This window comes from Zophobas morio, unplaced genomic scaffold (assembly GCF_036711695.1).
Source record: "Zophobas morio isolate AGI-343-1 ecotype UQ-CSIRO unplaced genomic scaffold, CSIRO_AGI_Zmor_V1 ptg000030l, whole genome shotgun sequence".
In the NCBI taxonomy this organism is placed as follows: domain Eukaryota; kingdom Metazoa; phylum Arthropoda; class Insecta; order Coleoptera; family Tenebrionidae; genus Zophobas; species Zophobas morio.
Window position 1 is genome coordinate 15,338,398 of NW_026972135.1, and position 26,870 is coordinate 15,365,267.

At 37.3% G+C, this 26,870-nt stretch overlaps 1 protein-coding gene across 1 annotated transcript; it reads right to left on the minus strand.

The window, feature by feature from the left end:
• Positions 1-24,832: 24,832 nt before the first annotated feature.
• Positions 24,833-25,724, minus strand: LOC135139030 (uncharacterized). The gene is made up of 4 exons (XM_064069100.1): positions 25,681-25,724; positions 25,407-25,628; positions 24,965-25,356; positions 24,833-24,913 (listed from the first exon to the last, which is right to left on the minus strand). The coding sequence occupies exons 1-3, from the start codon at positions 25,684-25,686 to the stop codon at positions 25,111-25,113; spliced, it is 474 nt and encodes a 157-aa protein (XP_063925170.1). The 5' UTR covers positions 25,687-25,724; the 3' UTR covers positions 24,833-24,913; positions 24,965-25,110.
• Positions 25,725-26,870: the final 1,146 nt, after the last annotated feature.

Sequence of the window (26,870 nt, forward strand, 5' to 3'; positions counted from 1 at the left end):
TTCGCAATTATTGGAAGGTACAGGTACTAAAAAGGAAAGGCAATAAGAGATTTTTTGCACTCACAGGAGTAGAAGTCGGTTTTTGTGACCGCAAAATCGGGAGAGATATAGAATACTTGCTCCCTAGAGAGAGAAATACATAGACAAATTTTCATAGAAAAATTTTGCCATGTCTATCACAATTAAACAAAATAGAGCGAACTATTTATTTATTAAAATTAAAAGTAAAAGATACTTGACAACTGTTACAATTAATATTTGGAATCATATTAGAAACATTCTCGTTCTTGAATATCTTGCACTTACTCCAACAATAAAAGCAACCTGCAGAAGAAATGATTAACATTGGAAATAAATAATCAGTCAATCCATGTTTTTACCTTGTCTTCAAAAAAAGTCAGTAAAAAATCTCAATGTCACTTTTTCTCAAAACCTTTCACTTTTTAGCCGAAATCCGTAAGAATTTCGTTTCAAAAACGAAACTAGTTTAAAATATTTCCTTATGTCCACGTTACCGTGCACTTGAGTACAAGCTTTTGCCACGTAGCGCGCAGCCCACACAGCAAACGCACAGTTTCGCTAACATTGCGTTCTCTGCGTAAGCTTTGACTTTCTTTTCATCGCACCATTTTGTAAATCTCTGCTACGCTTGATCGTATAGCGATTTAGAAGGCAACAAATTCTATACAGCAGCTTCAGCAGCATCACGAATTTCTTGCGGATTTTCGTGTTGCATTTTGATCGAAAAAATCACATTTAGTGTTTACGTTTTTTTTTTTATTTCTATAGACTATTATAATTATTATTTTATTTCTCTCCCTCCATGTATAATCTACTATTTTTGTAAACTGTATTTTTAAGTTGGGAGACTCATTAATTGGTAGCGTACGTTTTCTGTTTCCAATTTTCCAATTGTTATATTTCATACAACAACTTTATTTTGAATGAATACAGTAGGTGTACTGAAGGTGATCAAAAAGTATTATATTCTGCTATTATGTTAAACCCATCAACTAAAAAGATGGTAAATTTTCACTTTCCTTTTTTATAAACTGAATTACTTAATTATTTTTTTTTTTTATGTAAATGTTTATTGTCACATCAACCACGAAGGGTTATTAGCTTAGATCATATAATAAATAGATACCAATACTCAAACTGAAAGCTGTGACTAGACATGAAGCTATCTGTTGTCGTTTTCTACGTCAAGAGGAGTAGTATAATGCTATCCTTGTGTGATCACCACATCTTCATCTTTGTTATATGCATTTCATCTGTATATGTCTATTTCACTTCCATCCTTGTACCGCACCAGCGCAACAAATCGCTTTTGACAGATGTTTCTTCTAACCTCTCTTTCGAGTTGTTGTACAAAAAACAATTTTAGAATTTAGAACAAAGATCCTATTTTAAGTGATGTAATTATAAAGGATCACAATTGCTGCCCAATAATTTACTATTCCTTTCATTATCTACTGTGAATTATTTATAAAATCAAGTTGTCAACATCTTGCGTACGAAGTTAGTTCAGACATACTTCCTAAAATTTTGGCGCGCAAAATTCAAATAGTGATCAGGCAAGGATAGCTTCATTGTAATCCCTCCATGTACGAGAGAGATGCGTGACAGGAGGATGTCGTCACAGGCTCTGCTAGGGAAGGAACACGGCATGGTGGTATTTATTTATTATATGATCTAAGGTTATTAGTGACAAGGCGGTACAATACAAGATGTATAATACAATGTGCAATCCTTAGATTAACTGCAGAAGGCCGGCTGTTGTGAGGAACTGCAAAAGCTTTTCTACAGCTGGGAGATCACCCAGAACTTCGGTAAGTGATGGTGGCAGTGACCAGCGGATGCGGTTCTGTTGAAATGTTGTACAGTGGAGTAGAATATGTTCCACTGTTAGTACTGACTTGCACTTCGTACACTGAGGTGGGACCTTATCGAGTGAGAACAGATAAGCATGAGTCAATCTGGAATGCCCAAGCCGGAGTCGGGAGATTAAGACTTGGCCCTGGCGAGTACTAGGTAGAGGCAACCGTGTTGTGACGTTGGGCTGGATTTTGCGTAGATGGGAGGGATGCGTGTCCCATTTGCGTTGCCAGGATGCTACAATGCGAGTTCGAAAGAGACTCTTAATATCCGTAGATGGGACAGCTATAAGAGGTTTCGGATTGACTGAAAGTATCGCTTCCTTAGCTAGGGTGTCTGCCATTTCATTGCCTGTTATGCCCATATGAGATGGTATATAGCAGAAGAGAATTTCTTTGCCCTGAAGTCGAAGTTGTTGAAACTGTTCTTGGATACGAACTACGAGTAGATTGACTGGAAACAACGCCTTGAAGGCTTGCAGTGTGCTCATGGAGTCCGTGAAGAGCACTAAGTGGAATCCTGGGAGGTTAACGATGTGGTTAAGGGCTTCCAGGATAGCGTATAATTCCCCAGTCAACACGCTGCTGTAAGTTGGAAGTGAAAATTGGAGGACGTCGGTGGAGGTGGAGGTGGAGGATTCGAAGTAAAGGTTTGAGAAAGTGTCTGAGGAAGGCTGGGTAGGTCGAGCTGTTGAAGATCACTACGTAGTCTTTTGTTGAAAGGATTTTGAAGGGCTGAGTCAATTGGTGATTCCAAGATTGGTCGTCTAAGAGGATTGTTCGGGTTTCTAGCGATGTGGACCACATAACTGAGGCGAAGATAATGGAAACGATCAATGAGAGGGAATTCATTTGCTAAGCAATGTAAGCTAGAAACCGGTGACGTTCGAAATGCGCCGAACGCAAGTCTAAGAGCAGTGTTCTGAATCGTACAAATAGGGCCAAGGGACGATTTTTTGCAGGTGGAGTACACAACTGCACCATAGTCGATCCTTGATCTTATTATCATTTTGTAAACTTGGAGAAGTGTCACGGTATCAGCTCCCCAGCTGTGATGCGCTAAGACCTTTAAGAGGTCAAGCAGTTTGGAACAGGTTCGTTTGAGAAAATTAAGGTGTGGCTTCCAAGTCAAATGTTGGTCAAAAATTAAGCCTAAGAATTTATTTTCTTCTAGATACTCTAAGTTGACATTTCCCAGTTTTAGTGTTGGTTTTTCTTGAACTTGTCGTTTAGTGAACAACATACACTTGGATTTAGTGGTGGAAAATCTGAGGCCTGTCGTTGCTGACCAGTCTTCTAGATCTTGTAGGGAGCTCTGCAGAAGGTTACGCATCGACGCTAGGTCTTTCCCTTTAGTGAATATCACTAGATCATCGGCGAAGAGGTGGGCTTTAATTGGTGGAGAAATTTTTTGAAAGATATTATTGATGGTTAACAGGAAAAGCGTGACACTGATAACAGAGCCTTGTGGTATTCCATTTTGAAGCGTCTTGACAGAAGAGACGGTGTTGTTAATGCGAACAGTGAAACTGCGGTCTTGAAGGAAGTTATTAACATAGTGAGCAATATTGCCCGTAAATCCAAGGTTGACCAGGCTTCTAAGGAAGTTATTCCTCCAGGTCATGTCGTACGCTTTCTCGATGTCGAATAAGAAAATTGCCAACACTTTCTGCTTGTTTGTGAATGCTGTGGATATTTCGGACTCTAGATGAGCGATGCTGTCCATTGTGGATCGGTATTGTCGAAAACCGCTCTGGCATGGATGTAGGAGTCCCTCTTTTTCGAGATACCAACGGAGGCGACGATTCACAATTTTTTCAAGCAATTTACAAGTGCTACTAGTCAATGATATGGGCCGGTAGGAGTTGACATCACTTTTGGGCTTTTGCGGTTTTACGAAAGGTAATATAATCGCTTGAGACCAGATGTGCGGAAACTGGCGAGTTTGCCAGACTTGATTGAAGATTTTCAAGAGAATTTGCTTTCCAAGTGGAGAAAGATATTTGAGGAAGACGATAGGGATATCATCAGGGCCTGGAGAGGAATTTCGAGTGGTAGCTAATGCTTCATCTAGTTCTAGGAGTGAGAGCGGAGCGTTAATAGGATGAGTTTCCAGATCGTCTAGTAAGAGTGGCTGCGATTCAATTTGTTTTTTCAGTTGGCAAAATCTCGGGTCGTAATTTGAATCTTGAGAAGACATTTCAAATTTTTCGGCGAATAGTTCGACCAGTTCTTGTTCATCTCTGGTGAGCGTATTGTGGTGTAATAACGCTTGCGGTGTTTGGTACGAGGCGATTCCTTTAAGTCTATTGATCTTATTCCACAAAGTTTTTGGCGGCGTCCTAGGAGTTAGCGTAGATACGAAGGTATTCCAGGATGATTTTTTGCTCTGCTTCATACAATATCTCGCCTTAGCTCTATATTTCTTAAACTCGACTAAATGTGCAACTGTTGGGCGTCTTTTCCATTGATTGTATGCTCTCTTACTTTTTTTTATCGCCTCTTTACATTCAGGGTTCCACCAAGCTACCTGTTTATGGGGCCCACTGGATGTAATCTTCCCTATATATTTAGAGGCCGCATCAAGCAAACACGCATTGAACTGGTGGATAGTAGTGTTGATATCACTACTTGGCTGAAACGAATCCAGTGCATTAGTTGTATCATCCATGTACTTACTCCAATCTGCTTGTGGTAGATTCCACATCGATCTGGCAGAAGAGGTGTGTGACATTTGCTGCTCTAAGTCGTTATCTATACGAATAGGGAAATGATCACTGTCATGCAGGTCGGGAAAAGGTGACCATGTGAAAAAGGCAAGTAACTGAGGGTCACATAAACTTAAGTCGATGGCTGACATACTGCCAGATGCCAAGTTCACTCTTGTAGGCTGTCCGTTATTAAGGAGACATAAGTTACATAAGTCAATGAATTTTTCAACTTCAGTTCCACTTCGAGTAGTACTGCTGGTGGTATTGTGCGCATTAAAATCCCCAACTATGAGACACGGTTGAGGGAGTTGTTGATAGAGATCGCAGAGTTCTTGACTAGTAAGTAACTTTTTATATAGTTGCGTGTTCTGAAACGATTTTGTCTACTAACTCCACAGTTGCCAGATAGACACAAATTCTCCCGTTAGATATTCGTGACGCAAAAATAATATTTTTAATTGGGGTCCACAATGTGACCTAATGCTAGCAAGTAATCTCTTACTTTTTAAGTCTGCAACGACGTTCATAATGATGGCTTGTTCTTTCTTGGGGAAACTGTTTTGAACATTAGTGGAAGTTTGACTTTGTGATTGCGACATTGTAACCCCTGTAGTCAGAAGTTACAAATACAAATTTGCGTAAAAAGTGGTTGTCAAGGAGATAACGTAACGATAGATTGCATTTTGTCCTGGTTAAAGAAGCGCTGATAACGGCGCCTCCTGGTCTTCTTGTGCGATAAGCACGAGATAACAAAAAGTTATCACAATGGATGTGGTGTTCACTTTCACTAGCACAAGAAAATGATTAACACTTCAAACACCAGCAATCGTCAAAAGTTGAAGGAAATTAACGGAGACTCGGAAACACGTGAGCGCGCTTCGATGTCTCGTCGGAAACTCTACTTAATTAATTGAACTTCATAAAAAACGAAAACACGGAAGCTTTAATAAGAAAACGTTTCAAGTTATAACATATCGACATCTAAATCTTCACGGCTGCTGTTATCATGCTCACTTCCTTTCACTATCATCCGAATTATCAACATTAATAATAATTTCATTCTGTTCTGGAAAATCTAAAATTTTTTCATTTTCCCAAGCACAATTTATTATTTTATCAGTATGTTTAACGTAGTTGTTCCAATACACAGCCGGAACTTGATCAATCACATTTTGCCAAGTTGCACAAACATCATTAGGAGAAGAGCTGGTTCTTGGGGTTGTTTGTTAGCCAATATTCTCCAGATTTGGTTTTTCATGGCCTTGGGTGGGTAATCAAGCCCATTTTTATTTAAATATGCTATCATTTTTGTCTTTGCCCAACTTTTTCGAGGAATTTCTTCCAATAAAATAAAAATAAAGTAAAGTTTTATTACAATATATGAGTACCTATGAAGACTAAATTGACACGTCAAGTCTACTATGATAACTTGGGTTATCTATCACACTAAGAGAAGGTTTCCGAAACCCCTTAGGGGGTCGATAAGTAAGTTACATTTTTAGGGTTTTTATTTAACGTAAGCCCATTGTTCCTCCTTTAACAATATTATTGATCCACTACTGGATATCAGTTTCCATAACATCTTATCGGAGAAAAAGTGTGACTGCAGCACTTTTTAGTTATCGAAATCTGATTATTTTGCGTTTTCCTTGCTGGTTCGGTGTTAATATTTTTATACTGAAATGGTAATCAAATGCAACAGATGTAATCGATAAAATACCAGAACTGAGGATCACATAACATGTTCAGCTCAATGTGGTGGAAATTACGGAGTGACTATTCGTACACACAGTCTCTACAAATAGTACAAGAGTTATTGATACACACGTACAAATGATACCAACACCTGTTCACACCATTTGTTTACTCTCTTTAATGTGAATATTCTGTAGTTTGATTTCGTTGAATATTTAATAATCATCATCAAATGAATAGAAATTTTGTATATTGGTATCACTCAGTAATTAGGCGTACTAACACAAGTCGAACAATTGTTTTACAGATGTAAGGACAACTTCAAAGCTTTTGGCGCCACAGATCTTCAACTTGCCTTCAAACTCCAGATCAAATTTAATGATTTTTACGAGTGTTGCACATCTTTTCTAAAACAATATGATATAGTTATACTCTTACAAATGTGTGACTACAAATCGCAAAATGGATACATGTGACAAAAAAGAAAAAGCTGTATTATGTCAAATACAAGCAAAATCGTAACCCCGACAGGCATTAGAAATAAATCCAAGATACTAAGTGGTAGGTACTTCTATGTATTAACAAAATACACAAAACACAACAAAACAGTAATAACAGACTTAACTTTTATTTTTTGTACAATTTTTTTTTTTCAAAAATATTAACTTTAAAACAAAACAATGGAACTATTTTTGAGCAGATTATAAGAACAAAAAAAAAGATAGTAATTAATAGATCACCTCCAAGTTCAGTACCAAACTAAATATTCTCGTTTTCACTGGAAACAGTACAAAACCAAACACCTTTCGGTTTTCGCTTGATATTGGCACATTTCTTATGACATCGGGACAGGCATACCGCACAAGAAATAGTACTGATTCCATTCGACATCTTGTTACAAATTCTGCAGTACCCGTTCTTGATTTTTTTCGCAGTTATCAAAAAAACGGAGTAGAGCGGAATAACCGGGTGCTGAAAAATCGTTTAAGACTAAAGATACATGTACTTCATTTTCAAAAATTTCTGATTTGATTAATATTGACTCAGTAGATAAATGGAAAGTAGTATATTTAATAGTGGATTCGTAAGATAAACCGATCCATTTAAAGATCAACTTTTTTTCATAATCTGATTTTAAGCTGCAATTTTTTGGAACCGCAGAAGTTTGTCTTTTTCTTTTTACTCCTATAGCCGTTAGCAAGTGATCTTCAACGAACCATTTTTGGGGGAAGTTTTGTTGCTTTTAATTCAAACAAAAATTCCTCATTTAGGTTAGTTTTTGACGATGGAACAATAGACACTTGTTAATTTTTTATAAAGAGAAACTAGGTAAAATATCACATTTTTCACTTTGATTCTACGAGATGGTATTACTAGTTTCTGTGTATAGACTTCGTTGTTACCAAATAATTTTGCAATCGTTAATTGAACAGCATTCTTCACAGCATCATAGAGGTGCCAATCACAGCCTTTATTTCGAGGCATTTGTTATTCTATTCTTTCCTCATTTGTGTTCATTGCAGTTTCTTGGTGTTTAATTACTGTTTATTTGTTCCAATGAATTACTTTGATTTTCATTCCAGCCTTCATGGTAAATAATCGGTTCTTCTAAAAATTTGTCATTATGTGATTAAACATTTTCCTCTATGAAATTCATTTCAATTTCTTCAATACCTGTTTCAAGCATTTCGTTTTGCTAGTGATTGCATTTTGAGACGAGCTTGCTACTTCACATATAAGTACCTCTTTATTCATTTCGTAATAATTGAGAAGCAATTTGACGTCTTCCATTTTTTGGTTATATTTTTTAGTCCCAAACTCGGGTATAACAACGGCAAGTCTAGAACATAATTTTGCTACTTCTTCATATTTTTTGTTAGCACTAACAGCTGTTAAGTGTTGGAGATGCGAAATCCAGTATTGTACTTGTTGGCATGCATAATTTGCATACAGATTTTCAACATTGCTAGACGCTCTGTGATGACTTAAATAAAAATTGTTTCAAACCCATTTTTTCTCTTAAAGCCAAAATGTGGCAACATCGCAATAGTATTTGGTCAGAAAAACTGCAGTGACATTTGTCCATTTTTACTTTTATTTGTGGATTTGCATTTTTTTTTTAATATATAAACTTCGTGTTCGTTTAGTTCTAGATTTTCCTTAATTTTGTATTTTACCATAAAAGAAGATTGCTGCTTGATTATAAATAACTTCAGTAAACTTTTTGAAACAATTATTTACAATCAGTTATATCCTCAAGTACCACATTTCATTTCACAGCATCAGCAAGGGTTCTTCAAAGGTTTATTGCAAATTCCATTGACAACGGGTTACAAACTGATGTTATATATCTTGATTTCACTCGGGCTTTTGATAGGTTGGACCATGGTGTTTTAATTCAAAAGCTATATTCGCGTGGTTTTTCAGCTAATTTAATTCACTTGTTTGCGTCGTATCTGCTAAATAGGAAACAATATGTTCATTGTTTTGGACACAATTCTGGTTTTATAAATGTTACATCGGGTATGCCGCAAGGCTCTGTCCTAGGCCCTCTTCTTTTCTTTTCTTCTTCGTTTGTTGGTGACATAACTACTGAGTTCAATCTAAGCTATTCTCTTTATGCAGACGACGTTAAAATAGTTAACAAAATTACCACAGTAGAAGACGGCATTAAACTCCAGTTAAATTTGAATAAAATTACAAGATGGCGTGATTTGAATAAGCTAGAGTTAAATTAAGACAAGTGTCATATTCTTTGAAAAAGAGGATACTTTTTTTTAACTATGCGTTAGATGCAGTTATATTGAGCAGACCGAAAACAGTTTCTGACCTTGGTGTTATTTTTGATCCCAAATTTTTGCAAGCCACATTGATAAACGTATCTCTGATTGCATGAAAACGATGGGTTTTATAATAAAAGATGCTAGAGATTTTCAAAATGCTCGCACCATCACACGCCTTTTTAAATCTTTTTTGGAAAGCAAATTATATTATGCATGTTTAATCTGGTGTCCCCATCATGACATTTATGAGACTAATTTGGAACGTATCATCCGCAAAATTATTTGTCTTATCGGGAAGACGGAGTGTATCCTTCAATTGGTTTGCGTCAGCAGGGTTTATTAAATAGATATAATTTTACCAGGTTTTTGAACATGTGTAAAAGATTTCACATGGTTTTTCTATTTAAACTTCTTAATAATGGTGTAGATTGTCCCATCTTATTATCACAAATTACATTTAATGTGGGTTCGCGCAGTGAAGTATATCTCTTTTCATCTTCGCTTAGAGAAGTACGTGATTTTGATTACAGTAAACTTTAGTATACTTTGGTTAGACTATATAATATTCTATAATTGGGGTCTCACCCTGCAGAATATTCACTTAATAATAATAAGAATCATAATTAAACCGTTTTTATTTCCAGCGTGAACCAGAATCTGTATGCACCCTTCTCCAGTTTTTCCAATAGCAGTGTTTATTGAACCGTTTTGCCATGTCTTTCTGCATATGCTACCTTTACTAAATACCGGGGTTTCAGACAGAAAGAGAAAAAGTTTGACTTGGGGTAATTCTGCGCAAACAGTGGGGGCAACCACCCCAACCATGCAGAAATAGTGGCAAAAATTTTCAACGATAAACACTTTGAATGTTGTGAAAAAGAGCAAACAAACGAAGACACGGTGTTCCTGGACTCTGTTGAGAATTTCCCTGCTACAGAAATGGATGCCAGATATTTTTCCTATATAATTAAACAAAAAGATTACACTATCCAAGATCTTTGCGAGACAATTATTTTCCAAAGGAAGCTTATCAAATCGTTCTTGAATGGACAAGACCGATAGAGGACAAGAAAAAAGAAAAGAAATTGCAGATCTCAGCCTATATTACAAAAGCAGACGACTCGGCGGCCGCCGACAAATCAGCTGATAAACCAACTAATACCCGAAATAACAAGCAGCTAAGCTCAATGAGCTGTCAAAATGTGGAAAATAACAAAATCACACGCAAAGAAGCTGAAAATAGCAGAAGAAAGCTGAAAAGAACAAAAAAACAGGCAGCAAGAAGGTACTCTGGCTAGTAAAGAATCATTATATCGCAACGTAACGTACGGTGTACCACAGGGTACTATCCTGGGTCCACTCTTGTTTCTAATTAACGATTTACATGACGTAATTTTGTTTGCACATGATTCCACCAGGATAGTCTCTGACAAGGATCCAGATAGACTTAAAGAATTAATGAGCGAAAGGAAACAGACCGTAGAAACTTGGTTCAATACAAATTGACTATGTCTTAACAAACATAAGGCACAGGAATTTTTCCTATCGACAAATCCCACTTTGCTAAATGGAGAAAATATCAAACTTTTAGGAATAACGATAGACGATTGTTTAACTGGCAAGCACACATCAACCAAGTTTCTTCTAAACTAGCTAGTACAATTTTTCTACTGCGAAAATTACGACCTTTACTGAGTCTCAGTAATCTCCTTTCAACCTATTACGCTCTGTGCCAGTCTCGTCTTACGTATGGTATACTGATTTGGGGAAGTACTAGTTATGCGATTAAAATATTCCGACTCCATTATATCATCAGCCTGCTCGTCGAATTCCATCAGAAAAAAAAAAGTTCATGCCTACAATACCAGACAAGCTCAGCACATAAAATCCATTAAAAACTCATTGGATCTAAATATGTATAATAATCTTCCGGAAACATACAAAAATCTTCCAAAAGTCCAAACACAAAATAACGGAACATTGTAAAGTACAAATCTTTTACTCATTAGATGAATATTGTCACATTAGACTTTTTGAGTTTTCAAATTGAAGACGAGGAAGAAAATGCCCGGCGCCTCCACCAAATATGTCACGTGCCCCCAAGAATCTTTAAAAAAAAACTCACACTCCCAAAAAGATAAAAATAAAACTTCAAAAATTTTATAGTAAACATAATTTCACATACTTCTAAAATTGTCCCCTTAATTTACTGCGGAAGATAATAGCTTAGATTTTGTAGCCATCAAATTAATATTCTGGTTTCACTAAAATTTCTAATCTTAATTTCATTATAAAATGCATTGTAAATGTTTGTTATCTAATATAATGAAGGTCAATATGGTAATTAATACTCTTTAGGTAATTAAAGTTATAAATAACTTTCATGTAAATTTAAACGTTATTATATCTAGCATTTTTATATGTATATACAGGGTGAAGTACCAATCACGCTCTTCTCTATTAATTATTAGAAACAGAAAAACATTCACCGATTAAAGTTGTACGGTTCTGTGAGGGCCATATACTCAGACGATTTTCAAATATAGTCAGTGTTCTGTTTTTAAGATGTAACACGCTACTTAGTTTTTTTTGAAATTAATAAATATGAATACAATTGCGCTTTTATATAGAGAGTACTCAACCTATATCATACAACTTTAGTCTCTGACTTTTTTCCCTATCTCTCTCTCTTTCTCGCCCGCTCAGTAACTCACCCTGTATATTAAACAACTGCCAAAAAATATCAATATCCCGGCTTTACGGTTACTTCGTTTCTGCCATTGTCTAGTTATTATTAGTAATTAGTTATGACATTGTCATCTAGAGACAAGTCAGTCAGAATATTAGCTAGTTTAGGTTACCGAGAAAGCTGCACAAAAACATTCGTTGCTTTAAGAATGTTTGCTTGGTTGTGAGTCATTGAGTACCGAGTGTTAATAAATGATTTAGGCTATGAAATTCATTTATTAATGTGATGTTCCATTGGACTTTTTTCTGTCTGTCAATTAGCGGCAAACTTTGAATCACATTTTAACGTTTATTTTTTTAGTTCACGAAGTCACTTTCGAAAGTGGCGAATTACTTGCTAACTCAAAAACACATAGCAGCATAAATACGACAGTGAAAATAAAAATAATACATATTACATAATTACTGGCATCTGAAATATTGAAATAAATCGCAGTTGTTAATTTGTAGTTTGCATCAGCGTGGTTTATAATGTTCATTTTTTAATAGATTTTACTCGTTACTATAAACCGAAAAACCCCATCGGCTTCGTCTGGTGTAAAGTGGTTTATGATACAGCCTTTGTACCGTTTTTTAATATGACATGCACAATAAAATTAGATAAACAGTTACTGCACGATATACATATATACCAGGGTGTCTCAGAAATAAGTACATTAATTTTAATCAGTTATAGAGCACATCAGAATCAAGAACTTTTTTAATAGGGTTTTGTCAGAAGCGTTTTAATTATCAAGTTGAAAATTGTTAAAGTTTTGTCCCAATTAAGGTTACCCATCCGTAAGTATTGGAACAGCTATATAGTATTTGTCACCGAGTTGCGATAAATCTGTACAAAAATATTAATGTAAAAATGTCTATTTCTAAATATCACTTTAATGTGTTTATCAGTCAAACAAGAGCTTATTCGTTCAATGATCTCCAATGTTTTCCAGTAACTTTCTACATTTCTGCTATTATGTTTGTCTTAATGTCGGTGAAAAGAAAAACTTGAATATTTTCTTACACGATGACACTTTAGAAATAGAATTTTTTATAGTAAACGAAGGCAAATATACTCAAAGCCTGTTGATATACGAAACGCTTATTCTAAAGTTACATCATTTCTAGATTTATGTGGAAATTAATTCATAACTGTGTAGATTGTGCCCACCTTCTTGCTAATATTAATTTTCATCTGCCACGTTTATTTTCGCGTTATTCATCTACATTTTGTGTACCAGCGCCTAATCCAATGTATTAAGGAATTCATTAGTAGGTACATAATTTATGCCGGAATGCTAACAATGTATATCTTGACATATTTTTTGGTAATTAGGAATTAGGATAGTACTTTGGGTAGCCAAAATTGATAGTAAACCTGTTTTTTGTTCTAATGTTGATATTATTTTGTTATATATTTATAGTGTAAAGAATATATTTAATTTAAGTTTTTTATTTTGTCCTGTTATTGGGGTTACACCTGTTGGGCAATATATACATATAGGATTATTATTATTATTAATTATATTATTATCATTTATGGATAACTTTGCCAATCACAATACCTCCGTTTTATTTAGTGCTTAAAACTCGTCTTAAATAGCTAGCCTTACTAATTAATTTGCCCCCATTTTTTTTCCTGAAGAAGCGTATAATTTCGGAAAAATTAAGTGTACTGTAGGTATAATCATATGTCATCCAACCTCAGAAACATTTTCTTTAGAACTTTCATTTAAATAGCAATAATAAATACATAAATATTATTCACTATTTTCTTTTAAAATCAAAAACTGGTTTTAAAACATTTTCATCATCTTGTACTAATAAATTATTTTTTTCTAGTGGGAAAATATCCCAGAGCAACCCTTTTAAATTCTTTTTCTCTATTACCAATTTACCATCTACATTAAAAATATTGTGTGCAGCTGAGATACCCTTTCGATATAATTGTGTAAAAATATAGTTAAAATTGTTTGAATCCAAACTCCACTTTGAGAGTTTTTCAGCATAAACTTCTTGCTTAATAAATGTGGTGAAACGGTTGCCTCTCTCTCCAGTTTTTGAGTGCATGTGTGCATGGATATGGGTGAATACAAAATAATACTCCTATATAATAATAATAACACTAAATTAGATGACGTTTACAATTAAGTATCTAGTATAATTTATTATTAAATTTATGTACACGTTTTTATAATTTGAGGACGCGGGTGGGTTAGTTAGCTTCCTACTTGCCCACTACACCTTGGGTCGTGAGTTCGATTCCCTCCCTCCCTCTTAATAGAAATGTAATAGAATAGAAAAAAAAATTGTTAACTGCAGTGTGACAGAAAAAAATAGCAATATAAAATACGTATAAGCTAAAGTAATATTATATCAGTAATGAGCGGTTTATATATAGTTTGCTTTGGTATATACTATATACTTTTAAGAATAACTAGAACCAACCTCTTGTATCCTTATATTTAATTTCAGCTGATTTTTACAATTGGTTCTCGAACTATTTAACAATTTCCATACATTTTAGCGACCCTGTATATCCGAATTATCCTTTTTTAAACTGGTTTAGTCTAAAGCATGGAATTATATGCAGAAAAGAACATGTAAATATGCGCATATATATGCATAGAAATTTGGTATTATATGCAAAAAATTGCTAAAACTTGCAAGAAATATATGCAAAATATGCAAGAAAAATTCGTTTTTTTAAACATTTATATTTTATTTCTATCATTTCTTACAACACTTATAACTTAGAATAATAATCCGGTCAAAATAGACATAAAAACAGTGATCAAATAACAAAAATTCCGACAGACCTGAATTTTGGTAGAGACCTTGGCTGCACCAATAGAAATAAAGCGGCAAAAGTCCCCATAGATCCCATGTGTGCTAAAAGTTATTCAAGGTCAAAGGTCAAAATTTTTGGTTTTTTGGATTTTCCCGAAAATGGTAAGTTTTATCAAAAATATAGTTCAGACAAAAATTATAGTTCATAAAATTATCTACAAAAATGGTCCTTATACTTTTTTTCCTAAGATATCGCTTTTTTTAATAGGAGGTACCCATAAATCAAGTCTTGGAAAAACCCATTCGTATTACTAGAAAAGGTCGGTACTTATTTATCTGCATACTGCCAATAATCAACTGTATTAAAATTATATTAAAATTAACATTTTCACCAATTACCACGAAAAATGCAGCAAAAATTTTAAAATATCCATAAAATGCGCTTAACATTAAAATATGCAATAAATGCAAAAATATGCATTTTGCAGCTTTACAGGTGTTATGTCAAGCTTTTGTTGGAATTTGGAACCTCTGTTTATTATCCTGTTGTATTGCTGGAAATAAATATAGTCTGGAGTAGGTTTAACGATGTACAACTCGTATATCCTTTGGATTTAGACGTCTTTCATTTGAACGAAGGCTTTTATTAATGCATTTACCAATTATCACATTTCAAGCTTTAACTAAGTAATATGGAATCTCCAATTAGACACATTTACACCTTGTTTGTCGGTACAATAACACGTGGTCATCCTTTCAAGCTGAAGAAAGAGTCTTTTCGATCTACTCGTGGTTTACAAAATTGTTTGTAAAATTTAAATTCAACGTCTCCCCTATCTGGTAGACATATTTTCAACTGCATTGTTTGTCTTCTTAAGTGGCGCAAATTTTTAAGGACAATAAAATGGATATAATAAAAAATGAGTTAAATGATGTAAACAACTACAACAAAAAATGTATAACATACTTATTATATTAAAGAACAAAATTTCCAATTAGAAAAAGCAGTAAACAACGTATCAAAATAGAGTCATTAACTAGAAATATTATCAGAGGTGTAAACAAGGACAATTCTTTTATGAATAATAATTTGTTTGATCAGACAAATTTTTGTTGTATTTAATGCAAATAATTAAACTCACTTCGAGTCTGTGAAATAGGAAATGTCTGAAATGATTCAGGTGAGCCCGTGGAATCTTAGCTCTGAATTATATTAATTGGAATCAAAACCATGGCGGATAAATAAGAAATGAATTTTTTTAGTGAAATCTTTAAAATAATGAAACCACTTCGTTTATCTGAACTAGTAGTCATTAATTAATCAATAGTTTTGCATTAATAATAAGTTTTGCTAATATCTATTACCAGAATACATTTCTATAAATTAATTTGTAGAAGATGAAAGATTGAATATGCAATTTTATTGCCATTGGAAGATGATTTCTTCTGCCAGCTTTATGTAAGTAATTCATCATCATCGATAATACTTTCTCTTATGCTCATTGCATTTTCAAGCGGGATCTCTGACCCCCACGAATTTTTCTAGTGGTGCTGCCTCCAGGAATATTTCATCTATCGGTACAATTTTTAGAATAGCATTTTAGACATCTAATCTCTAAGTAATAAAACATATTATAATGTACTTAATACTACTCAGCTTTCTAAACAAGTTGAAGTTACAAACGCAATGCTTTCCTGTACAAGATGTAACAGAACTACACAATCAATATATTTTTGTAAAATTGCCTCAAAAAATTAAGACTGATTCATAAACCACAAGTACAGGAATGTATATTATTTTATAAACTCGAAATGGTATTTACTAGTCAAAATTTTGAGACGACGTCAATGAATTGTTGATAGGGATGATTCGACAAATTGTAGTGAGTGTTTTAACATCTACAAGACATTCTTAACATACGTTTAAAATTTTACAACACTCGGTCCGATAGTTTAGGGGATTATCTGTCAAATAAAAGTAACTACAGACAGAAGATAGATCGTAATCTAGGGGTCATGAAACGTCGAGAAAACATGCCGACGTTTCATGCACCCTGTTACATACTTCCCTAGCTTACGCTGGGGGAGCAAAAATTAGTCAATTTCCAACTTTTGAAGAACAATATATGCAATTTTTACTTGCCCAGACTACTATTAAAATATCAACTTTTAGGATTGGTCACAGAAAAAAACGCTAACCAAAATCTTGCCAGTCATCAAATATAACTTTTTTAAATAAGTATTATAAGATGACATACTCTTATACTTGTGGTTTATGAATTCGTCTTGATTTTACTTCGCGAGCGTAAGCTACATGAGTCAATTTATTTTGTGGATTAAATCAGGAATTGCAAAATCTAATGCTTTGAAATCTTGAAGACGTTTCAAGGTTATCGCAAGCATGGTAAATTTTTAATCAAAATAACGAGGCACCCAATTTTCTCGAAAATGTATACGCACGTTTTTATTTAATAATGATAAAGTAAGAATTATAATAATAATATTCAGAGAAATTTTTGCCTCCCCTACACTTAGACAAGTTGTAATTAACCAAATATGAATTACATACAACATCGAAAATATTAAATAAAATGCAATGTTATAATTTTTCGGAACAGCAGGTGTAATGAGTGTACCTTTTTTAATAAAAAGTAAATTATCGAGGTCACACCATTGTTCTAATTATCAGCTCATCTACATATTTTTTTGTGTGTAATTCAGTGATTGTGCTCTTGGATTGCACATTTACGGTCACTCACGCATTGCCGGGATGGGTATAAACAGCCAGAGGCAAAGTGTTTTGCCTTGATCTGGAGTTGAACTAACGCAGCCGAGGACCCATGAGTTAAATAAAGGTCGACAGAACTCTAGTCTAGAGTTTTTTTAGTAACGTAATATGTAGTTATATTTGAATCTCAAGGTGACCAAAGTCATCTTAGTAATTGTGAAGATTTAAAAACCAAAATTAGAAATGCATGTGCTGCAAAAACTCCTGAAACACTTTCCCGCGTCCGGTTGTCTTGTCCGTTATTATAATACTCACCCTGTACAACTTCTAATATTATAAATTATAACCCAATCGCAATAATTAAATTCCCTTAGTTGGGATGTATTGCAGCGTGAATCCCCGTCACCATGCGGTGATTCTTGAAAATACCTACAGCGATTTTCATTGTCAATTTTACAAATTTTTAGTAAGCCTTAACGTTGCCTAGGATATTCGTTGTTGACAAATTAAAATTTTGAAAACTTTTCAACAAGTCCTGTGTGAAGCACGATTTTTTCAATTTCAATTTTGAAAAGCTTCTTTCACATGAAGCCACGGAAACACAAATGATTAAAAAACACAGCGCTGGACTCGAAACAGACTTAGAATAGCCCCACTTTACGATGAATCTGAAAAGTGCCAATGTAGTTCACTGAACCGCTCCTTGGAAAGAAATGCTGGCGGCTTCCAAGTGGCGTCTCAGTCGTAAAATTTTCAAAATCTCTCTCTGCAGAAAATGCATCGTAGATTTTTGTCAGATTTGAAACTATTCCATGAACATCTTTGGGATTTATAAACTTACTGTTGACGTTGAAGTTCCCGTTGCACTTGCTGTTCCCGCTGTCGTTGCTTTTAGAGCTGAAAATTGTCATTTATAAACTCCGTTGCCAAGTTGCCGTTGATAGTAACTTTGATGTTCAACTTTTGCCGTATTTAAAGGGGTTGTAGAAGAAAAGTGGAGGATTTAAGTTGATTACTACAAAAATGTACCATGTTAGACACGTTTGAAGTTTCTTGTTGTCGAAATAAGTCTACACACACTAAGAAAAAAGGAAGAATGTAGCCCCGCCCACCCGCCCTATCTCAGTTGTGAGTTTTTTTTTTATTCGTTGTGAGCCAACAAAATTCTTATTTCTCTACGAGAAATTAAAAACATGTTTGTGAGTATCGGGTTGTTCAAAAAATACTATGTATATTAAGAAAAAAGTAAAGCCAAACATTTAGGCCCCGTCCATACACGCTCCGATCTCAGTTCTCAATTGTGATTATTATTATTATTATTATTATTATTATTATTATTATTATTTGAAATTGGACAACAGGTACATGACCCAATTACAGTCCAATTATTAATGAAACTGATATTACCGGCAGCTAATATAGCACAGCTATCATACTGTGGTGCCCTAAAGGTATATTAGTCAGCTAGCAGGTAAATATTAAAACTGTTAAAACAGTTCAAAGGTATCACAAAACTGGTGGTAGTTGTTGCACATTTCGCTAATGGGAGAGTATTTCAGTACATTAAGACGAGGAGTGGGTAGGTAAAACAAGTTTGGATGACGTAATGTTAATAGCGGTGAGTGGAAATTAATCTGACCGAGTAAAGGAGGGCAATCAATATTTGAATTAATAAGTTTTTTCAAAAAATTTAGCGAGGCTTTGATGCGCCTAGATTGCAAATCCTGAAACCCAAACCTCTCAAGCAGTAAGTTTTGAGGGTAACCCCTAGGAGGATAAACTCCATCCAGTCTGAAAACCAGGAATTTCAAAAAACGCCTCTGAATTTTTTCAAAGATATCAATGTGAATATTCGCCGACGGAGCCCATACAACACTACCATACTCTAGCTTTGATCTTACAAAAGCAAAAAATAGAGATATAAATGTACTTATGTCTTTAAAATCTTTGCAGGATCTAATGATGAATCCTAAGTTCTTGAGAGATTCATTAACAACGGCATCATAATGCAACGAAAATGTAAGTTTGGGATCAAACATAATGCCCAAATCTTTGAAGTAATGAACGCGTTTTAAGACTGTACTGCTGATGGTATAGTTATTGGTTATAACAAAGTTTTTGTTTGAGAAGGTCATTACATGGCATTTATCCAAATTAATGGGAAGGTTATTACAAGCACTCCAGTTATAGAATTCATTGATATCTTTTTGAAGTAAATAGCAGTCATAATTGGAAGATACGCGCCTAAACATTTTTAGATCATCAGCAAGCAATAATACTTCGGAACCGATTCTTTTTACTACATCATTAATGAAGATGGCAAAAAACAATGGTCCTAAAACAGAACCTTGTGGAACGCCAGATAAGACAGGAACTTTGTCAGAAACATGACCAAGGTACTTAACACATTGCATTCTTCCCGTTAAATACGATTTAATCAGCTTCACTAAGCTATCAGAAAATCCAAAATTGCGTAGCTTAATTAATAAGATAGAATGATCAATCCTGTCAAACGCCTTTGAAAAGTCAGTATACACCACATCCAGTTGCTGCTTAAATTCAAACGACTCAGATACATATTGGGTGAAACAAACTAATAAGTTGGTAATAGACGACCTTCCTTTGATAAACCCATGTTGATGAATTTTTCATTCGTTGTCAGCTCGAAGGGAGGGTCTTACTATAAAGATCTATATCTGTCTATAAGAATTTACCATTTTAAACATGTTTTAAGTTTCTTGTTCTAAAAAGACGACTACGTATATTAAGAAAAAAGGCAACATATAAGCCTCGCCCACCCGCCCTATCTCAATTGTGATGATTTTTTTTTAATCGTCGAGAGCCAAAGGAGCGAAATTTAAATGCAAAATTCTTATTTCTCTACAAGAAATTACCATGTAAGACATTTTTTTAAGTATCGTGTTATTCAAAGAATACTATGTATATGTATTAAGAAAAAATTAAAGCCAAAGATTAAGCCTCACCCATACCTGCCCTGATCTAAATAGCAATGAAGTTTTCACTCTTTGGCAGACCTAGGGGCGGAGCTTAATTGCAAAATCCATATTTCCTTACAAAAATTTACCAGTTTAAACGTGTTTTAAGTTTCCAAGAATTAAAAAAATCTGAGATTGAGATGGGGTGGATGGGCGATGTTTACATTTTGCCTTTTTCTTAATATACATAGTATTCTTTGAACAACGCGATACTCAAAAACCTGTTTTTTATTTCTTGCAGAGAAATAAGGTATTTGCAGTTAAGCTCCGTCCCTTTGGTTCACAGAGAATACAAAAAATCATCACAATTGAGAGAGCATCTTCGTTTTAATATCTGTAGGCTTCTTTTCACAACATCACCATTCTCGAATCACCAGTCGGAGAGGAAGGTCGTTGTGTTCCAGTGGTAAGTTTGCTTTTGCAGGTTTGCATGCTTTGTGAATTTGCCGCTGTGCTGTGATCCAACGCTCCAGTGAAGTTCACCGAGCCCGCTGCGCTATTGTGCTTTTCAGCGCTCTATCGCTAGCATTCCCTGTGCAACGTTTCGCAACGCTGCTTTTTTCAAAGCGAATAGAAGTCGATGTCGCACAAATAATTTCGCAACCTGAAAACGTCCCAGGCTCTGTCAGTGCCACCATGGCGCAGGCAGGGGCCTCAGGAGATGCCATGCTGTCGAGGATCCTGGCCGTCGTGACCAGGATGGAGGCAACGTTGAAAAAACACGCGAAGAGAATTGAAAGGATCGAGAGGGTCGTAGAGGAGCTCTACAGCCCCCCACCGACGTCCACAGATGAAGGGGAAGAAGAAGACTCCGATGTGGACGTAGCCATGGAGGTCACGTCCGCCGAATCCCCCTGGAATCTCCGTTCGAGGAGGCCCCGTTCCAGGAGGTCCCCCCGCCAGAACTGGCGCAAAAAGGTCAGCCACCCCCACCCCCGAGCCAGTCTTCACGACTGACAACATGTTCTCCACCCTTAGCGGCGAGGAGCAAGCCCCCAGGCCATCCACTTCGGCCAAAAAGCCGAAGATTGAGTCTCCGCCGCCGACCGTGGTGCCCAAGCCACGAGCCAAGCCCCCGGCCACGGAGAAGCCAGCCCCATCTGCTGCTGGCAAGAAGCAGCAGAAAAACGTAAAGCCCAGACACCACCCCCCTGCTGCCAAGCAGCAGAAGAAACCCCAGCCCCAGGCAGGCCCACGCCGGGACACCGCCAGGGCCAAGCCCGCCACCACCGCCGAGACCACCCCCGTCGTCGACGAGACCTGCGCCGAGCCCCGACTCGAGCCCCAAACTCAGACCGTGGAGGAGACCATGGAGACGGAGATCCCCGTGGAGACAGCACGTCCCCCAATCACCCCGAAAAGCAGGATTCCACCCATAATTCTGCGGCACGGCCAGAGATGGTCCGAAGTTTCACGCCGGATGACGGATAACTCCATCCTGTACTCGAAGGTGAAGTCCACCCCGGAAGGAGTGCGAATTCAGCCGGTCGAGGTGAGCGACTTCAGAAGGCTTGTAAGACTTCTGGACAGTCTGAAGGTGCCGTATCACACCTTCACGCTCCCGGAGGAGAAAACCCTCCGCGTCGTCATCCGTGGCATCGCCATAGGTGTTGCCAGCCGGGAGGTGCTGGAAGACCTGGAGTCTCTGGGTTTCCAACCAATCCAGGTTAGTCGGATGAACCGAAACGACCGCCCGAGATATCCATGGCCAAGAAGGCCGAGGTCTTCGAGGTGAAGACACTCTGCGGCCTCTCCGTCAAGGTGGAGAAGCCCCACAAGAGGAAGCACGCGGTGCAATTCCACCGCTGCCAACGATTCCACCACTCCCAGCGTCACTGCAGGGCCGAACACCGCTGCGTCAAATGCGGCGCTGACCATCCATCAGACCAGCGACTGCGAGAAGCAGCGCAGGCAGCCTGCCAAATGCGCTAATTGTAGCGGGCCACACCCGGCCAGCTACAAGGGGTGCCCCAGGTTTCCCAAGCCACAGCAACAGAAGACTTCCAAGAAGCCTTCCACATCGTCGAAGACGACCGTCCCCAGGACCGCCTCCCCCAAACGTGGTGCCCCCCCAAGGCCACCCCAAAACCCAAACCCGCTCCCGTCCCCAAGAAGGTCGTCCTCACGGCTCGCCAACAGGTCGACCTCCAGCTCCAAAAAAGCCAACTGATGACCGCCATTCTTTTCAAAAATTAGATGGGTAATACACCACTAATTGTTAATTCCTTGCAGATCGCCTTCTGAAATGCCAATTCACTCCGGAGCGGGCGTTATGAACTCGAAGAGTTCATGGAAGACCAGCAGCTCGATGCCATCCTCGTCAACGAGACGAACCTCCTGCGGAATTTCAGAGATCCCAAGATGCCGGGTTACACCTTGCACCGAACGGAACGCCGGGACGGAAACGGGAGAGGAACGGCTATCTACGTAAGAAAAGAGATTAAACACTTTTCTTCTTACGTCCCCGATCTCTGACAACTGGAAGCGACGGCGGTAACCGTTGTGACTGTGAGAGGGCCTCTGAGCCTAATTGCTTGTTACAACTCCAACACGCACCAGGTTGAAGACATCGCTGACCTCGTCGCAGGTCACGAGGCCACCATCGCAGCTGGCGACTTCAACGCCAAGCATTCCGACTGGCACAGCCGCCAGAACAACGCGAACGGAAGGCGACTCCGAACCTTCCTTGAAAACAGCGCAGAAGTAGACGTCATCTCCACCGAAGAACCGACGTTCTACCACCGAGCCCGACCAGATGCACCAGGTGATATCTTGGACATTGCCCTCGTCAAGAACCTCCGACACGAAGTGGACATCAACGTCGTCAACGAGCTCCACTCCGACCACCTCCCCGTGATTACCACGGACTGGACGAAATTCGCCGAACATATCAAGGGCAACTTTGGTGAGTTCGCAACGAATTTTCAGGACAGCGAGCAAGTCGAAAGAGCAACCCTGGACTACGAAAATCGTATCCGGGCCTCCATCGACGCGACTCAGTTCGACGCCCTGCGCGGCCATTCAAACGGCCCGCGATACCACAGCGTATCGCGAATCTCATCAGGGAAAAGAACAGAGTCAGACGAACAGCACGACGAACCGGAGAACAGGACGACCGGACTGCAGCGAACCGCCTCCAATGGGAAGTCCGGCGAGCACTGCTCAATCTTAGGAGCGAGCAGTGGGAACAAAGACTAGAATCCCTGAACACCGTGGACGGATCGACCTGGAAAATCGCCAAAGTGCTGAGAAGCGACAAGAGGCCACTTCCACCGATCCACAGCGCGAACAACGGCATCGTCTTCACAGAAGAGGACAAAGCCGCCACCTTCACTCACAGTCTGGAAAACCAATGCCAGACGAACATCGACCCTGATGCAGATGACGAGCATCTGGACCTCGTCGAAGAAACCGTCGAAGAAATTCGAATGGCAGAATGCTGATCCGTGAAACCCATCCCGAAGAAATCCGAGAAATCATCCGACTCCTCAAGCCCAGGAAAGCCCCAGGCCCAGATGACATCCCGAACAAAGCATTGAAGAACCTCTCCGACGAAGCCATCGTCGCACTAGCAGGTATCATTAATGCAATGTTCAAATTCCGATTTTTTCCAGCTAGGTGGAAAGAAGCCCATGTCATTTTCATCCCGAAACCGGGGAAAAATCACATTTTCCCGAAAAATCACCGACCCATCAGTCTCCTCTCGTCCGTGGGGAAGGTCGCTGAGCGTGTGATTCGGAAACGACTAGCCGAGTTCGTCAACGAATGAGGCGTAGTCCCCGATGAACAGTTCGGTTTTCGCCCCCAACACTCCACATCCGAACAACTCCTCCGAGTAGTCGAAATCGCCGCAAAATCAATTGAATGGAAACAATTGACTGGCGCGGTCTTTCTCGACGTTGCGAAAGCCTTCGATACCGTCTGGCATGATGGACTTGTTTACAAGCTTGACCAAGCAGGCGTGCCGTTGGCGATGGTGCAGCTTATCCAATCTTTCCTGGATTCCCGCATTGGGCACGCTTTATCTGCGGAACATCTAATTAGCGCAGGAGTCCCCCAGGGCTCGGCGCTCTCCCCGCTCCTGTACGCGATTTTCACCTATTTTTTTGCTTTTATATTGACAATTGACATTTCGGTAAGGTAATATATTAACGATTTTTTCAAACACTAACGTCTTATACTGTTTCTATGTATGTTAGCTTTGATTTAAAATAACGTTGTTCTCTTAAAGTACGCTGTCAATGGCAACGTATCTTATATCTTCTTAAAATACGATTTCGCATATTTCAAGTTTTTTATTTCGAATCTTTACAATAATTATCACCAAAGTTAAAAGTACAATTATTAAAATAAACATTTTGAGCGGTGTTCTTGCTAGTACTAGAGCTAGAACTGGAACTGCCACACGCTTCACTGTAACTTAGATTCGTGGGCTTGTCCATAACGATTTCATTGTCAACTAATTCATTCGGTGCCAGCTTTTCATTTCCAAAAACTTTTTGAGCAATTTTCACTCTTTCTTCAAAAGATTCTTGTATGTAAGATTCTGCCACCTTGGTCGATTCCCACCCGCCATGCCTCTTCAACGAAGTAATGTCTCCGCCTGCATTGAATATAAAGTTACTTTGAAGAATAAAGGTAATCATTACAATACCTGCGTTAACCAGGAGAGTTGCCGAACTGCGGCGAAAAGAATGACCTGTGTATTGAGCTCGATTTTCCAGTTTGAGGAAAGTTGCAATTTTTCTGGGAATTTTTCCAAAGGTGTTAATTCCTACATTTTGGCGAGTACATTTACCTTTATAATAGTGTAAAAAAAAACCTCAATGGTGAATTTGTGGGTCGTAAAGCAACATAACGTCGATACAAATCAATGGTATTAACACCAAAGCCTTCATTAACTACACTGAATCTTCTTTCTTTGTGGGTTTTACTGTCAGGTATAACAATATTCAGAACATTACCACAATCTTGTATATCGTCAAATCTCATAGCACACAATTCGGCCTTTCTGCAAGCTCCGGCAATTTCAAAGATTAAAGCAACCTACACGATTTCATACGTATAAAAAATACTTCTTATTAAGTAATTCTTACCTTTTCGAATAAATATTCTCCGTCATCAGCTTCTTGCAAGAAAGTTTTGGTTTCTTCTCGTGTCAGAACGTTGGATTTTTTGCCACGATAACCAACATTTAATTTTTTTATATACGAAATAACAGCACCAAATTTTTCAATATCTATGTTTTCTTTTGCCTTTAGAGTGGCCTTTAACATTGAATATTCTGGCCATAAAGAACAAGGTGACAACTTTTGCGACTGTAATTGTTAAATAATTTAGTTTTATGAATTTTACTAAATATGTGCTCACTCTCATGTCCAAAAAAGCCAAGATAAGATCTTCGGTTACTTCCTTGATGCGGTTTTTATTTTTCCAGTCTTGAGACGAAACATATACTTTCTCGTATGCATTTTTTGACTTTAAGGGTAACAAATTGCTTCGCAATTCTTTTCCCTTTTTCGCAATTTCTTCCGGAACGTTTTCGCACATTTTGACGATGAAAATTGTTTTTTTCAAAATTTGTTTAATTGTCATAGTTACAATACACAGCAATCTTACTATGATACTATGAAGCTTCACAAATGATTTGTCAAATTTTGTAGTAATGAATTGATCAAAAAGGAGTTGATGAATTACTGTTAGTGTTTGAAAAAATCTTGAAGCCAACACGTGTTTTATAGTTTAAAAATCTCGCTCTATAAAATCCTCGCTCCCTTCGGTGGCTCGGATTTTAACTACGATCTTGATTTTTAAACTGTATAAAACACTAGTTGTCTTAATAGCTATTACGTACAGGATACAGTTATGGCTTTCCTACCAGCCAACTTTTAAAAATATACACAGGCATTTAATAAACAGAAACGTCAGACATATCATCTGCCTTAAAAAAGGGAGATACCTTAACTAACTCCCACGAATTTGGAAAAAAAACCTAAATTATGAATTAACAGTAATAATTAAGAATAATATTTGTGAATCAAACACTCTACAAAATCAAATTAATAACAATCCAACCTGGTGTTTTAACTAAAGTACGCTTTAACTAAATAACGAACGTACTTGTAAATTTTTAAATTATGTAATACGAGTGTATGTAGGTGCGTATTTACAGTAGAGATAAATAAAACAAGACCATCATATGCTTGACTTTTAGAACTTGTTTTCTCACCAGTCCTGCATACGGTTTTTAGTAAAAAATTAAATTCCTCTCTTTACTTTCGCCAGCCACAATGACTGAAGTGTGGTTTTTGTTTTCAAAATCAGTTGACCTCATAACATATACAATTTTTAAATAATGAAGTGAATGTTGTCATGTTGTCATTGTAATAATTAAAATTAAAGGTTTAGTAAATACCACTAGATGCAATAAAGTTATGTAGGTACTTGCTGTTAAAAATTTAAAATTTATTCAAAGTGACTGTATGGAGAAATAAGACGTACAAAAAACAATTTGGAAATGATGAATATGTTAACAATTTAGTTACTTATTGCAGTTCTGT

Coding starts and splice junctions, on each gene's coding strand:
- LOC135139030 (XM_064069100.1), bottom strand. Junction 25,357..25,406: donor GAGAATATTTATTCGAAAAG/GTAAGAATTACT, acceptor GAAATCGTGTAG/GTTGCTTTAATCTTTGAAAT.